Source organism: Sinohyriopsis cumingii, chromosome 17 (genome assembly GCF_028554795.1).
Source record: "Sinohyriopsis cumingii isolate HCF-2022 chromosome 17, ASM2855479v2, whole genome shotgun sequence".
In the NCBI taxonomy this organism is placed as follows: Eukaryota; Metazoa; Mollusca; class Bivalvia; order Unionida; family Unionidae; genus Sinohyriopsis; species Sinohyriopsis cumingii.
Genome location: NC_142977.1, coordinates 87,118,486 through 87,135,795, shown reverse-complemented (window position 1 = coordinate 87,135,795; position 17,310 = coordinate 87,118,486). Strand labels below are relative to the sequence as shown.

At 37.4% G+C, this 17,310-nt stretch overlaps 1 protein-coding gene across 2 annotated transcripts in view; it reads right to left on the bottom strand.

Annotated features, from left to right (window-relative positions):
- The window catches only part of LOC149779375 (F-box/LRR-repeat protein 18-like), a 40,609-nt gene extending 35,294 nt beyond the window's left edge, over positions 1-5,315 (bottom strand). Inside the window, exons 1-2 of one of the 2 annotated variants that reach the window (XM_089940007.1) lie at positions 5,147-5,315; positions 2,146-3,061 (exon numbers count right to left, since the gene is read on the bottom strand). In XM_089940007.1, the coding sequence (XP_089796133.1) occupies positions 2,146-3,061; positions 5,147-5,286 (1,056 nt within the window). In that variant the 5' untranslated portion in view covers positions 5,287-5,315. Of the gene's footprint in view, positions 1-2,145; positions 3,062-3,187; positions 5,054-5,146 lie in introns of those variants that run through there. The other variant, XM_089940008.1, reaches the window with a different exon arrangement.
- Between the last annotated feature and the right edge of the window lie 11,995 nt (positions 5,316-17,310).

The following is a 17,310-nucleotide window of genomic DNA, read 5'->3' as shown; positions in this document are numbered from 1 at the left end:
AATGGGTACTAAAGCAAAAGTCTATGTGTCTATATAAATTGTGCACAAAACCCAATAAACACGCGCAAGAATAAAAAGTCAAATTTCAAGTGACAAGCGACTGTACATTTTGTTTTTTGGCCAGGTGAGTAGGGGCCCTGATCATGCCTTGGCAAGTTCCCAATAATATCTTGGTACAATTTCTTCTGACATCAAGTCACAGGATTATAGAGGTGATTTAATCATGATATCTGTATTATAAAAAGGAACTATGCCATTCCTTTTCTTACATGAAATAAATTTATCTTGTGATGAATGTAATAACAAGAAAATATCCTGATCAGAAAGAACAATCTAGCCCCATAAATTAAATGGCCAGTTCCTTGCAGTATGCATGTAGTTAAAAATCAACAAGTGTGTATATTCAGCCTTGTGACTGGGTCGTTGTGTTGTCTGTAACTTCAGAATTTGTTCATTTTTGGGGGTATTTTTTTGTTATTATGTTTACTTTTATTTTATAGAAAAAGAACAAAAGTTACTGTCAACTGGAATTTAATTGTCTAACCTTAAGGTGCATAAATTAGTTCAGATTGCTTTCAATAAAGTAAAAGTGTAAACATATTGCAAAATAAGTTGATCAACCTTCTCTAACTGTACAGAACAGACAAGACATTTTTCTTTAATTTTTTTAAGAATATTAAAATAACTTGATTCTTGAAATGGTATCTGATTGTCAATCACACATGACATTTCTGTCTTTCCATGAATAGTCACCATATATTGTCTTATTCTGATTTGAGGTATGAAAAAGGACACCATGCCATTCCGTGCTTTACTTGAAACAAATTTATCTTACGATGAATGAAATAAAAAAAATATCACAGTCGGAAATAATAATGTAGCTTCATGCAATTAATTGGCCAATTCATTAAGTACATGTGCATTCAGAACTGACTTGTTGGTAGTTACATACATAAATATTCAATCTCATAACAGGGCCATTACTGCCTAAGGACTAAATATGTGCTTTGCATTTAAGTGTAAATTCATTGTTTTCTTTTTTATTGTTTGTGCTTCTAAACAGAAGCTGCTGCTATCTGGAATTTATTTGTCCATACCTCAGAGAATTACTTTTCATATTTAAACAGTAAAATAAATTTACACTGTTCATGAGAAGCTCAACATGGTGGGCCTTTTGTCAAGTCAGTGTGCAAGTTTTCTAAATGTGCTAAATATACAAGACTTTTCAAATTAATTTGTATTGTCCATATATATGATCACAAAAAAGATCACTGATTGATGAAACGGTATTTGATTGTCAATCAGTAATGATGTATTGGGCTTTCCTTAGGTGGTCTTCATTGATTGGCTGTTCAAATGTCAATAAATAATGTTGATCAATCACTAAAAGGTGGAGATGTGGTGATATGTTAGTATTTTATAGCTTGGTCACAGAGTGAAAGTGGAGAGATTAATTCCCTCATTGCGTTGCATGAAATTTCGAAAATATACGTGAGCTGTACCGTAACCTTCTCCAGGTGACATTACATGGATCCAGGTCATAGAATCTAGTGAATTAAATGACTTGGGAGAAAATTTTGTGACACGGTCTTAAACTCTAATACCACAGCAACTAGTGATTAAACTGAGGTAAAATTTTCAGATTCCACACAAATCATACCACACAATAAATGAAAAGGATTTGACTTTAGGTACTCAATTTTAAATTTAAATTTAATACAAGTCATGTATATTGACTCGCTATAAAAAAATTGCTAAAATACCTGAGGATACAATACCTTTCATTGAAATAAAAAAACAAGTTTATAGAGTATAAATGCTCCACCACAACTTGACAACTTGAAATATGGGTCACAGTCACACTCACTAACTTTTGGCTAATGAGTGCTGCACTCACCAAGAGTTATCTACACACAAATGTGTGAGAGAAACAGTTCCAAATCAAAAACTTAACTATGTGATCAATGGACATGCACTGTATGGACAAGAGCAGTATGGAAATTTGTGCAAAAGTTAAAATTAGCAAAGGTGTGATCAATGAATACATGGACAAGGACAAAACATAACCAATGAATGATCAATCTATATATGGGCAAGGGTAATCTATAATGCCTTTTCAACATTCTTTACGAGTCAGATTTGTACCTGAGTCCAAATACGATATCCAAGTGGCTGAATTTTTCCTCTAAGGTTTAGACTTTTGAGACTAGAGCATGCAGTAAATCTACTCAGGTCTAATTTTTCCTCTCTCATCTCTGATAAGTTTAGAGACCTCAGTCTTGCGGCACATTCAAAGGATAGCCCATTATCCAAACCATCCCAGTGAACTTTTGAGAAATCAATTTCTTCAATATTTGCCATCGAGGTCTGTAATGTGTGCAGAAATTCTTTTTTTCTTGTGAATGTATTCAAGCTGAGTCCAGGAACTCTTAGCAACTGCAGCTGAACACCCTTTTCCAGGGCCACCATCAGAATCCCAAAAAAGAACATTCTAGCAGTGGCATCGTTTGTTGAATTTATGGACATTACTTTCAAATTTGTCAGGTGTTCTTTTTTTATGATTAGTGGCTGGATGAGTTGTTTTGAAATGAGGTAGCTTGAACCTGGCTGACCTAAGACATGGAAACTTTGAAGTGATGGGCAATATTCAAACAATGTAGTCTGCTGACTCACATGAAAGGACAAATATGTAGGAACATTGTGTGGTGGGTCTTCTATAAAATGTATCCAGAAATGTTCCAAGTTTCTCAAACCTGTTTGTACTACTTCGATGGATTTGATTTCTCTAGTAAATTCCAGAATATCATTGACTGACACTGCTAGAGATTGTATACCAGGAATTGTGCTAATTATCTTGCACAGTCCTTTCACTGTAATTTTGGTGTTGAGGAGAAAAAGGTGGTGCAAATTCCGACATCTAGAGACACACGTGGACAAGGCAGTACTTGTAAGCCAGTAACAGTGGTTGAGATTGAGTGTCTCAATATAGTGTCCTCCACATCGTGTGTACTCTGCAAGCATGGTCTCCGACAATCCAAAAGCACAGCAAAAATTACTGTATCTAGAATGAGATAAAGCAATCATTACAACATGCCATCAGTGTACCTTAAGTAAAAGTAATGTGAATGGATATTTTTTAAATTAACTGAAATATTGTGTTATTGTTTAATGAAAAACAGCTGAGTACCATCCTGACTTATCAGTCATCCATAGTGTAGTATGAATGTAATTGATTTTCCGGTTTGTTTCCTTCATGCCATAGTCAACATATGGTGTTCTCTCCTGACCAGCAAACTGTAGTATTACTCCTATTATATCCTTCTGACAGCTCCCAGTGTTAACATTATAATGACAGCATGCTCATTCAGTTCCTTTTATGCCATTCATGTAGAAAGAAAACCCACAGATACATCTTTTAAATGAAATAAAATTTCTTTTATTTTTTAACAGATCTCATTTTTGTTGCTCGAGTACCTACTAACATCCTTTACCTGAAGAAGTTCTATAAATGCACATGTCACAAATAGACTGGTGCTAAAAAACATATCCAAATAAATTACAATATTATCAAAACTGTCTTAACACATGTGGAACTAGCCTGATGTACTGCTGTCAAGCACCGATTTCATTTTGAGCACAATTTTAGTCCTAGAATGTAAGACACTGACCCTGACATTTATCTTTTGGGGGTCAAGGTCTTGCTAAATAAACAACAATGCTATGAAGTGTGTTATGATGTTAACTACCATTGGAACGAAAAGTCAATTTTTCAGGAATATATCACACACTTGACAGCCTAAACTGACGCTCTTCTAGAAGTTAAAGTCATACAATGTTAGTCAGACTTCGCTTACTCTTAAGTCATTTTTCTAATAAATTAAAATTCTGACAAGCAAATGGACATGTTATTTTAGTTTTGCTCGCCTACATTTCACTTGGCTGAAATGCGACTGAAGCCTGAAAAACCGATACTAGTTAAAAGGATTATAAATATCTTGAATGAAACAAAGCTATCTAAAAACTTTCTTCAATATCAATATATTTTTTCTTCATTTCATTAAGAAATATCCTTCAACTTTATCTGATTTTGGCATTCATTGTAGGACTAAGCACAATCCCTGATAGTCCTACAAGACAAATCACCCAACAATTTTGTTCTGGGCGGGGGGGGATGGATCTTACCACTTAATAGCGCTGTGTAGTGTGTTTTGATGTTGACTAACTGTAACAAAAGTCAGAAATATCACACACAACTGGCAACCAATATCGATGCTTTTCTACAAAGTAAAGTCATAATGTTTTTGCCAGACTTTTAACTTATTCTGATGTCTTTTCTCTAATAAATTTGAATTCTCGCTAAAGAAATGGACCTGTTTTCAAGTTTTGTTGGCCTACATTTCAGTTGGCTTGAAAGCGATGAAAGCCAATAATGCTGAAATTGGGTTAAGTTTAAATATTGTTCTTTAATGAAATGAATACAAATATATTATGCCTATTGGAACTGTAAGCAACGTTTTGTTTAAGAAACATATCCACCACTTGAACCTACTAAACATACTTCGGCATACCTTGACTACTGTCGCATTGCAACAAATTCAAATACATTGTCAATGGAACATGAAAATGCATCCATTTGCGAGTGTCATATTTTCATTCCGCCAGGATAAAGACAGCACAGTAAGTACATTAATTACACATAAATTAGTGGAAGAGTGTCGATATAAGCGGCCAAGTGTGAGATATTCCTGAAACTTTGACTACTCATTCCGATGTCAACCGACATCGAAACAGGCTATACAAGGACGTTATTTGGATAGTACGAGATAGCACTAAACCAAAAACAACATGTGCTATGTCTTACATTTTAGGACTAGGTCCCCGACATTTCAGCTCTAAAACAAAATGATTTTACAAAAGTAAAATCAAGCATACGAGAAAAAAAATACCCGAGCATTAAAGCGAAGGTAAAATTAATATTTTCTTTCGAAGAAACAAATGAGAATGTCTAGTGCTAAATGTGATTGAAGATTCAGGTCCAATGTGATAATCAACGAAAACTGGTTCCTCCACAACGAACAGAGTCACATAAACGCTTGCTTCTTTGTTAGCGCAGAATCGATTTCTTCCTCTCGTGAATGACATTTACCTGAAGATACTTTTGTCCATGCAAATTGTGTTTAATCGTTTGTTAACTTGTCTGAGATTATACCACCATCTCTGAGGTAAATACAAAATAATTCTTAGTAAAATATCATCTGGTAAATGGTTGAACACTGAGTCGTCCATATTCAGACTGTCCTTGTTGCGAGCATGCTTTCATATATATTTATATCATTGCGATTCCGATCCATCTCATTGTACCGGATCACATGTCAATTGAGACGGTACTTGAGTTGCTTTGATGCGAGATAAATTAACAACGTAAATAGTTTGAAGGAAAAATTGTATCTACATGATAACTGACTCCTACAAATTCATAATCTCTTAATTTCTAAGATCATTGAGATAAAATTAGAGAAACAAAAATGAATGCACAATATTTAGTCAGAGAGAGAGAGAGAGAGAGAGAGAGAGAGAGTCGGGGGATAAGAGAAGGATTCTTACAAATTTCATGACATCAGTTGTCATCAGTATCATCGAAAATACGTTTATTTTATTACAGATATTGATATTTATATACAATTTTATGGTTGGCCATATGAAGTGGGTCATTATTAGAGGAAACGAACTGTTGGCGCAAAATAATCTAGTTATAAAATTCAGTATTTATTGATGTTTTTACTTTTAGGACTTGTATAAGGGATACTTTCATTTGTATTTTATTTTCCGCAATCAACGACTTTACATTTGCCATATATTGTTTTTGTGTCAATCCCTCCCTTCACGTTACCCCAGTATATACCATTTAGAAATTTATACTACAGAACTAAAAGTGTTTACTACTATTCCAGCTCTATTTAACTATAGGCTTCCATTTGTTTGTCTTAAATAAAATAATAGAAGATTTGTTTTATAGTATCGTGTTTATCATAATTTATGTTAGGTCTTCTGTTGTAATTATACGATATATTAACTCACGATATTATTTATCATCATTTTGACACGCGATATTTGACATGTGATATTTGATCGAAATATTTTCACGCGATACCAGTTCACACATATATAAGAATCATGTTGCTTCTTTCGTATCTGCTTGCACGGCCGCTTACTGCTCGTAGTCATATTCGTTAGTATCCATTATTAATGTGCTGTTTTTACAGCCTTTGCTTTGAGCAAGAGTTTGCATGAGTGTACCATTATTTACTTTCAAAATATTGCGAATAATGGGTCTGGTACGTTCTGTTGTAAAAGACGACCTTTATTTGTCATAATAGCATCTAGCTACCTTTCCCCTACATTCAGTCCTAAGGACCTTCATGACTTTTAGACAGGTATTTATTGCGCGCTGGTTCTCAGGTAGTACGATAAATCAACCCCGCAAACCTGTGTTGATACTGATGGACGACCACCATCATCACGGGTGAAGGGCTGATTTATCGGCCTAGTTCTAAGGCAATGCAGTTGTATTTTATATCTTCAGCTTCTGATTGGAATAGGGTACAGGTAGCAGGTGAAGCGTGTTGCCTTTCAGTTTATGGTGATTTGATTGTAAAATGTATGAACCTTTTAAGACGTTCGCCACTTCTGTGCGGTTTATTTACCACTCACGTCTGTAATAGGTGTGATTTCTTAGTACGTTTTCCTCGGTGTAAAGACACAAGATTGAGCCTTTTTTGTGTGTGTTGTCTTTTTTTTGTGTGTGTTGTGTGTGTGAGAGCCTATTCCAAATCAAAGTCTACTAGTATCACCCGAAACGTATTATCACATTCGAGAGACGGAAAAACGCTCCTCTAGAAAATTTAGAACTATGGCTACACGTACACGGTGAAGTTTAAAGATTTCAAGGCAGACGTACCGCTGAAGATAGCAGAAGCGTTCATCACCGAGGTGTGGGATTCTATGTTAACCGCACTGAAACGACGATGCCAATGCAAAGAAGACGATGTCTTGAGACTTTCCATTTATCATGACAGTTTGAAGTCTCCAGTATGGATCGAGTTTAGTAGCCCAGCAAAACTAACACCTTCCAAAGTCATCGACAAGATTCAACACGTGCAACAATCCAACGACAAGTTTCACATCACCGATGGAAAAGCGACACTGTTCATGACCTATGTTTCTCTTCCCAAAGGGACCGAACGCAAAAAGGTGTTATTGGTGGACCACCTTCGTAGCATTAAGCGTAGCATCGTCCAAATTAACAATCCTCAAGACCAGATGTGTTTAGCCCGAGCCATCATGGTGGGACGAACGCATGCCGACAAGAACGACACCGCAGAATGGAAAAAAGCCTGGAAAACTATTCGACAATCGGACCGAGCCAAACAACGAAGAGAAGTAGAATTCCTGTTACAGCAAGCGGGGCTATGCAAAGAGACCCCATGTGGCACACCTGAAATGCAAAATTGCAAGACGTCTTGGCTCCACCCTACACCTTGAAAGTGCATCCTCAAGAAGTGCGTGGACCTCTGTTGTTTCGAGGCAAAAGGTTTAAGGATGGAAAATAAATTCACTTCTATCATCTCGATGAGCATTTTGATGCAATTACCAGTATCACCGGATTCCCGGGATACAGCTATTATGTGAGAAATGTGACTATGGATATAACAATCGAGAGCAACACAAGCATTGTGGATCAAAATGCTCAGGATGTTTGGCCTTTCAACCATATCTGGACGAAGGACAAAAACGAATGCATTGCCCTGCTTGCCAGCGAACGTTTGTCAGCCCTGCCTATTACCAACAACATCTAAAGACGAAAAAGTTCACAGAAGAAAGGTGCTTGTCAACTGCTGAGAGGGTGCCCTACTTGTGGACAAGGAATACGTGCCAACAGTGCCAAGGCACACGTATGTTAAGAAAGAAGCGATGTCACATTTTTCACCAAATCGTGGACTTGGACCACGAATGCTACATTCAAAAATACCAACTGCAACAGGAAGATGATGACCAGAAGACGAAAGGGTTTTTCATCTTTTTCGATTTCGAATGCATGCAGTTTAAAGATTCGATGAGCTACTTGGCCATGCCTTTGAGTCAAATGCCTAAAACGTTTGGAACGACAGAAATGGCCAAAGGCTACTTTCCGCACTTTTTCAATACCCAAACCAATCAACACGCCGTTCTAGCCCATCTGCCTGAGGCTGACGACTACGACCCCGACAACATGCGTACCGAACAACGAGAAGCTTTCTACGCTTGGTGCCAGGCTCACGTCTCGGACCCCTTCGACATTCAGCAAGGATACCAAGTGGTGGAAATGTGGGAACACGAGTACGATCACCGTTTGAAAACCGATCCCGAGTTTAAACTCATCGTAGAAAGTTACAAGTTGATGGACCCACTGAACCCGAGGGATAGTTTGTACGGAGGGAGGACAAATGCCACTTGTTTGCTGTACCAAGCTGACGAAGAGAAAGGAGAAGAAATCAAATACTTGGACGTGTGTTCACAATTCCTTACATGTGCAAATATTGTCGCTTCCTGCAAGGCACCCGCAATTGCTGACGGAACACATTGACCTGGGCAACATTCGAGAATACGAAGGATTGATCAAGTGCAAAGTTTTGCTTCCCACCGACTTGTACCATCCCGTGTTTCCTCACCATTGCCAAGGAAAACTGATGTTTCCCTTGTGCCGTACTTGTGCCGAAACGTTTAACCAAGACCAACCTTGTCAGCACACCCAGGAAGAACGCGCCTTTATGGGAACGTGGGTCAGCGTGGAATTGTTCAAAGCTCTGGACATGGGATACCATTTGCTAGAAGTGTACGAAATTTACCACTTTCCCAAGATATAACAGTACCACAAGGATGGCGAGACTCAGAATTGCATTTTCGCAGACTACGTGGATGCCTTTTTGAAACTGAAACAAGAAGACAGTGGCTATCCTTCCTGGTGTCACACTCCCAAATACCAAAAGAAATTCAAAGAGAAATACTGGGAGCAGGAAGGCAACACTTTAGATTATGTCGAGATAAACGAAGGCAGACTATCGTTTGCCAAAGTGATGTTAAGTTGCTTGTGGGGCAAAATGGCACAACGACCGTGTTTACCCAAGACGCAGTATTTGACAGAACCTTTCCGCTACTTCCAGATGATTCACGACAAAACCAAATACGTGAAACACGTGGACGTCGTTCGTGAGGATTTGATCTTAGTCAATTACGAAGAAGATCTGGACTTTGTACAAGCCGACGAATTTAGAAATGTCATCAGTGCAGCGTACGTGACAGCCCATGCTCGCTTAAAATTGTACGAAGCTTTAGAACTGTTAGGTGATCGTGTGCTGTACTTTGACACGGACAGTTGCATCTACATTGATCGCTTGAGTCAGTATCACCCTAACATCGAAGGAGACCGTTTAGGAGCCTGGATAGACGAGCACCCCGACGACAAGATTCTAAGTTTTGCTAGTGGTGGTCCTAAAAATTACGGCTACGAATACTGAAACAAACAAGGAGAAGTGCACACCGAGTGTAAAGGGAAAGGAGTGATCTCAATTATCGCACCATGAAGTGGTGAACTTTGGGGTATTGAAAGAAGCCTTGCAGTCTGGAGAGGATGGAAACTTTAAAGTGACCACCCACGAACCGCATAATATTGTACGTTTACCCACTCACCAAATCGTCAGTCGACCTTGGAAAAGCTGTATCAAATCGTGTACTAGAAGAGAGTGCGGTTTCCCAACCACTTCACTTTGCCGTACGGTCACGTCAATATTGGTCAGCATATAAAAAAAGACAACGTCCAAGACCGATAGTTCCTTGTCACTACCAATGTCAATCCTTTCAAACAGCAAGTATCGAGCGTAAGACTCAAGTCCAACGAGAAACTCGGGTGTGATTCTATGCCTCACGATCACATCACCAATGCAGTACCACATCTTAGTTGTTTATTTACTAACGCCATAACAAACTACGTGCAACCAGTGAAAATTCCAGACCACAAAACTTTACCTTATGGACATGCTGATATCACCCAGTATAAAAAGGGACGACTTCCAAGAACGACACTTCATTGCGAGGACAAGCGACGAGAAAGATGAATAACTCTACTCAGAAGAAAAAAGAGAAGGAACAAACATCATTCACCTCTTTCACCACCATACCGTCACAGCAAAGTGCGTTCAAGAAGGGAAAGGATTCAGTAGACCTAAAGGAGTATTTTAGCATCCAAATGATTCAGACAGCGACCTCGAGAAAATTTAGAACGACAACTTACACTACACGTTGAATATTAAAGACTTCGCGGCTGACGTTCCAGCCGAGGAAGTAGCAGGTTTCATTACGAACCTACTTGACTCACTGTTAGTGGAACTCAAATGTCTTTGCCAAGTCAAAGATCGATGTCGTTTGAGCCTGTCTATGTATCACGACTGTTTGAACTTGCCTGTATGTCTCGGATTTAGCACACCTGCAGAAATAACTTCTTCCAAACTTTTGAGGGCTATTGAAAACGTGCAGTCGATGAGAGAAAAATTTGACATCACCGATGGAAAAATGACTATTCATTTGGCATATGTTGTACCTCCATGGAAAGAAGACGATGACTGCACTTGATTTGCATACCGATAAGTGTACCTAGCAAGATGGACATGACAGCAAATTTACGAATGAAAGGGAGTACGTGATGGGAAACATTTATGCTGGGACACAGGTGGTAGCGGAACAGATTTTAAACAACGTGTGTGACGGATATAGAGAGAAACATGAACTTTGTCCTATTTGATTGTTTGTTACGTGTTTTGTTTTAGCTTTATCTTATAAATAAACATTTAATGTAAATAAGTAGTATATGAAGTGATTTTTAGAAAGGCGTGAACTTTAATTTTAAAAAGTAGTTTAATAGAATCAAGAACTAAATAACTAGTAAATAGGTTTGCTTGATGTAGAAATTTTAATTGTATTAAATGGATAGTGTTTAGACCAAAGCACAGGCCAGAGAGTCCATGTATATACTTGAATAAATGTTTTGTACCCATACAATATATTTGCTTTTTCGAGTCTCTATTATACTGCGAGTCTTTCTTTAGAAAATTCTGTCCTCTTTTCTGTGTGTTTTAGTGTGTGTTTGTTTGTTTCTGTATGTCTATGTTCGTCCCTATCAACCCGTTGTCTCTACACGTACATTTCACCCAATAAAATGATGTTGACCCTATAGGGGATTTCACGGTTAGTGATTCCTTGAAAGCACCAGAGGGCATATGGGTGCACCTCACTTCCGGATAGTTCAACCAATTAGGATGGCAGATGTAGATCAAGAAAATGTGACAGACCGCTCACATTCTGCCAGCAGGTCGATATCTTACTATCTTAAAAAGAAATTCTATCAATATTCGATCAATTGGTTTTACATCTTTTATTTTTTCTCTCACTAAATTGCGTTGCTCCCAGCTTTCGAATAGATATTCTCTGCCCACTGAACTTAGACACAAAGACACAGTGATCACATTCAAGAGTGCTTTCAAAACTCACTTATTTCGACTGCAAGAACAAACTTACATACCTAATAATGTTTCCTACCTTAAATATTCTCAGCATGTTTTTTTTTTTAATGTTCTCTAATTTCATGGTATTTGTGTTTGTAATCATATCATTATATATGTTTTTATCGTATAGGTGTTGTCTAAAGTGCTTAGAGCTTTTAAAGATTAGGCGTTATACAAAGTCCTCATTATTATTATTATTAATTATTATTTCAGAACTTCATTATCTTTTCATTACTACCTTATGCTCTAATTTGTATTACTTGAGTGTGCGAAAGTGTATCGCTGCGTAAAAAGTTCTTGCAATTTATCTCGCTTGAAGAATAATGAAAATATGTTTATTTTTGACAGCTTCAATCATAGCATTTAATGGAGGTTGAACGACAACGAGAAGCAAATTCTAACTTCTGAAGGTTCTTTTATTATTGATTTAGACTGATGCTTTTATATAAAATGTTATTATATTTTTCAAGAAATAACTTGAGATTTTTCAAAATATACAAATGTCAACCAGGCTTAAACAGACAGGCGCACGTTCGAGTCTCCTTGTTGATTATTTTAATTTTATTTCCTTGAACGGTTGGAAATTTTAGAGTAAATAATTTGGACAAATATCGATGTTATATACATTATGCATGTATAGCACATGTTTGGCTCTCACCTATATGTCTGTCTGTCGGTCTCATTTGATCTGGTGCATGGGTATGTATATCCTAGAATGAATGTGTGTTCGCATACGTATATTACATTAAGATACTTCAGGTTAAACACGAGTATAAAATGATGCTAAGATAGAAAGATTGACTGATAGATAAAGACAACAAATATGAATATTTGTGAGTATCCATTTATTAGTGACTTGTAGTGCATGTTCTTACAAGCGGTCTCTTTTTAAATCATACTGTTTGCAATTTTATACCCGGTCACGTGGATCAATATTGATTTAAAAGGCGAACCAACGAAATAGGACGGAATCTGTGAAATAGCTGCGTCTTTAAAACTTACATATTTGATGCAAGGAAAGTTAAACAGAATTAAACTAATTTTAATAAGGCTGTCCTAGATGAATTTGCTGGTGACACTCAGAAATGTTGTCCAAAGACCCCAGAAAATTTGAGACTTATTACGTGTCAGTGTAAGCCATGAAAAATTATGCTGAAAGGTATTGCATGTACCATCCGACACTTGATGTTTCAAAAGTAGAAAAGAAAATGAAACAAAAAACGTCATTGGGCATGTTATTTAATTGAATATTGTACGATATTTATACCCAAATATGAATAAATACTCAGTCTGCATTAATTAAACTCCTTTATCATTATGGTAGCTAATGTAATTATTGCTTTGTTAAGTTCCTCTGAATACATTAAAATACTGTGTTCCATTTTTATTTTTAAAAATAATTTCTGGTTTAAAATATTCAGCATTACAAATCAGCTGACGTATCGAATTCGTGTTATAATTTTCTTATCGAACTTGTGTTATAACTTTCTTAACTCGTGTTATAAACGAAATATTAGCCTTGCGAAAGTAACTGAAAAAGAAGGATATATCAACATCTGAAAAATGCAAATTGTTGATATTGTTTTCGTTATAATGCCAAAATTGGGCAATAAATGTTTAAAATCGGAGAGCAAAGTGAAATATTCCTGCAAATGTATATGAAATTATGGATAATGAATCTATAGTTTCAGGTATGGACAGTGTATTCAATTTAATTATTTGATATCATTTAAGTATGGAAAGTTAATGTTATTTAATTATCTAATATAATGTAAGTATGGACACTGAATCTAATTATCTGATTTAATGTCTATAATTATTCTACTAGTATGAACTAAAGATGTTTGACATATATAATTGATTGATTGGTTTAACCATAATGATCTGTAGTACAGCTTAGATTACTTCCTTTGCTGACTTTATGTTTCGCTAACCAAGTGTAGAACGGTGAACTATCTGGAACTGAACATTTTTTGTGGGCATGCGCATTGGAGCTGAGGGAGGTAATTTTAGGCGCTACGATCAGTAACTCCGTTGCAATCGTGAAACCCCCTATTAACCCCATAAGGCCACCCAATGTTCAATTCCAACTGATCTCCAGGTGACATTCCCATGTTAAATTCCCATTGACACCAAAATGCAAACTACCTCTTTTATCGTGGAAATCTACGTGAGGCTATACATCTTGAGACAATAATGCAAACGACAAATTTAACCTCGAAGTCTACGTGAGGCTATAACTATTGAGGCTATAGCGACCAACTTTAACAAAGAAGTCTACGTGAAGCTATAAATCTTGAAGCTATTGTGCCGGGACCCCTTTTAGCATAGAAGTCTACGTGAGGCTATAAATCTTGAGGCTATAGTGCCGGGACCCTTTTATAACATAGAAGTCTACGCGAGGCTATATCGCCCCCATATACTACTAACGAGCCCAGTCTGCCCACCTAGTTATACCGCCGGGCACTCGGTCGCGCCACATGGCAGGTTCTGTGGAAATAAGGGGCCCCGCATGAAGGTGCTGCTGTGGACACAGTAGTGTAGGAGAGGCAAGTAACCTCCTGCCCAGCAGAGACAGACAGTGGTCCCGCAGCGATCACAACACCTGGAAAGGAGAGGCTGTGAGAGACGCTTCACTTTCCTTTGGCGAGCAGACGTCACTCAAAGGCCTCGCACCCCCCCCCCCCACATACATACATACATACATACATACATATAAATACATTTACACAATCACATACACCATTTCTTTAGTATATTATGAGGAATGATGAAAAGTGAGATTGTCACGTGCATGTACTTCCAACAATCCTGCATGTTTCCATTTTTGCCAAGCATTGACGGTCACGTCCATGCTACATTTCCTGGTAGATTTTAGTAATATTAACAAAGGATCGTCGGGTACCCAACTTAACCACCCAGATAAAAGTTTGATCTCCCCATCCCCGCAAAAATATTAAAAAAAGTGTTTTGTGGTTGACAAAAATTGAGACGAGAGAGTGGTTGGGGAAACCGGTCAAAATGGGAGTGGAGAAATCCAACCCGTTACAAAAACGACCAGACTAGGTAGTTCCCTGCCGTGGGACGAGACCCGTTACTTGACAAAATTTCCCTAGCCGTCCACCCTTACCATAAATAATGTTGTAATCTATTTGAGAATTTCATTGATTGCTTAATGGACATAATGAAGACAGCAAATTGATATTGAGTGATGCAGCATTGTTTGAAATGCTGAAGTGCGGTAGCTTGTTGACATGAAATAAAAATTATGATTCTTGATAAACTTCGTTTCTAGCGCTCAATAATTTTTTTGGTGACGTCAACAGTAAAGAGACTGAATGCGACGTGGTCTCTAAGCCTGTCCTACAATTGGAACATCGGTTCTCTTTCCAATGCGAGTGGATCGCTTCGACTCTGAACGAGAACTGGAGGTAATCGTAATGATACATTTTTGGCGGACAAACACAAGGCAGTGTCTAATACCATGATAGGTCATGAAAATAACACGACTACGTTTCAGCAGTCAATGAAAAATGTCTGCACATTAAATTTTTAATGCTATTCCAGCAACTTGTAATGAAAGAAACTGAAAAAGAGTCACTCGATTTCAATTGTCTGCAATCTTTGCGTTTTGCTGTTATTCAGTTCAACATATTTCAACTTTATTTGCTCTAATATCATTTCATAACTCGTACAACAGTGATTCAAGCGCGGCATAATGAAATATATATTTCTATTTTCTCACCAATCTCAGACAAATAGAGTATTTAAGTGTGTGTGTGTGTGTGTGTGTGTGTGTGTGCTGCTGCTAACTTATACATTTGCTTGTTGGCCGCATATGGCAAATTGTTCTGTTTTGCCGCGTCACCACTATGAGTTGGGTAAAGGCTCCTTAAAAGGCACTCTGTGATAATACATAATTTGCCTTAATCATTTAAGGTTACGATTTAGCATGAATTCTGTTTAAACAATTGAACTATCTTTAGTCTCAGTCAATACTCTTACAATAGTTGGATACATTCTATTAGAATGGTGTATTGATGAATGTATTACGATTTGACACTAAAGTTGCTGTTAACGTCTACGTGATATTGAGTCCGAACCTGTCTGTCTGGATATTTTTAATTGCACGCATTTCCTTTACACTTAGAATGATACAGTTAGGTCCTGGAAATGCTTATATGCAGGAGCTTGTGGGTTGGGCTTCGCCCCTGGGCCCCCACTGCAGGTTCTATTACGCAGATCCTTTGCATAAATGTTCCCTCCAAACGTTCCGTTTTCATTGGTGGGTTAAGGTTACATTACACAGCTGAATTTCCATTACAGCGATCATTGTATCCAAACATTTATGCATTTGCACCCTTGCCATACTTCCAGCCATAGCGGTAAATGCCGTTCTATTTTCGGCATCATTTTAAGCACTTATTGGCTACACAGATTTTCATATACAGTACAGCCTTTTACTGTGCATAAGAATTCCCAGTCTGACTGGACTTAGTGAGAGACCTTTTAATGTACAATGTCACTGTCAACTTCCTCAAGTGACCAAGTTCTGACTGACAAATAATTTTGTGCCCGTTACAGATTTGGTGGAAACGGTGCGCTACCTTAGATGTTGACCTTTTGATGACATATTTACTCAAAGCGGATATTTATAGTTAAATAAATACACAAATAACCAATTAAATTAATTTAACAAAGGATCAAAACAATTAAAACTAAATCCATTTCAAATTATATTTGTCCTAAACATTTGTACAATTAAATAGAAAATACAAATGGCAGAAAAAGATGAAAATAAGGCAAAACCTAGAAAGGCAAATCACATTTTGAATCCCTTGAGGGTGCAGTTGGTGGAAATATTTTCACTACTGATGGCATCAGTACTGAAGACCCCTTCGTGTTCTCTGAAAATGATACGGTCAGACAAACGACTTCTGAAACTTATGCAGTGTCTAGACGATATAACTGTCAATTAAAGAAGCAGCCATACGTGGTTGGTGAACACGGGTTCATGAGAATGCATCACTGTGGTGATGGTGGATAAAAGATAGATAACTGCGTTTCCTCTTGATGAAAAAGACGAGAGGTTCCTGAAGACTGGGCCAGGGTCTTGGGAAACGACTTGGAAAATATCTCTTTCTGCATGCTTTATATGTGTTCCAGAAACATTCGATGGCACTAAGTCTTTGGCTATTATTGGCTCACTTTGAACTTATTTAAGAATTAATAAATGAAACCCTTTTCAGAAGGCAACTTTTCTTTCTTTAAGTTTGACCAACAACTGCTGACTGACATACCTGAAGGGACATGCAGACACATTGAAACATTCAGAACAAGGCTTAACAGTAGATGTAGTCACTCGAGAAACGAAAACCTTTAGCCAGCTGAAATTTGAAATCTAAAACGGGACTCTGTTTAGTGTTTACCATGACTATAGACTAATATTATGAGATATACATGGTGCTTCTCACCAGTCTTAAATTTTTGATAATTCGTTAATTTTTTATATAAAAAACATAGCTGTTTCAGCTGAAATAGACTTCGAAAGATATCTATACACCGAGGAAAAATATGTCAACCGTAAACGAGTAAACGTTATGCTCGCACGGTTATAATCACGTGGACTGAGGATGGTCGTGGTGAAAGTTTTGAGATTCAAGAAAATGAATTAATAAAAAAAAATTTCAAATGATGCAGACAGTGAAAAACAAAC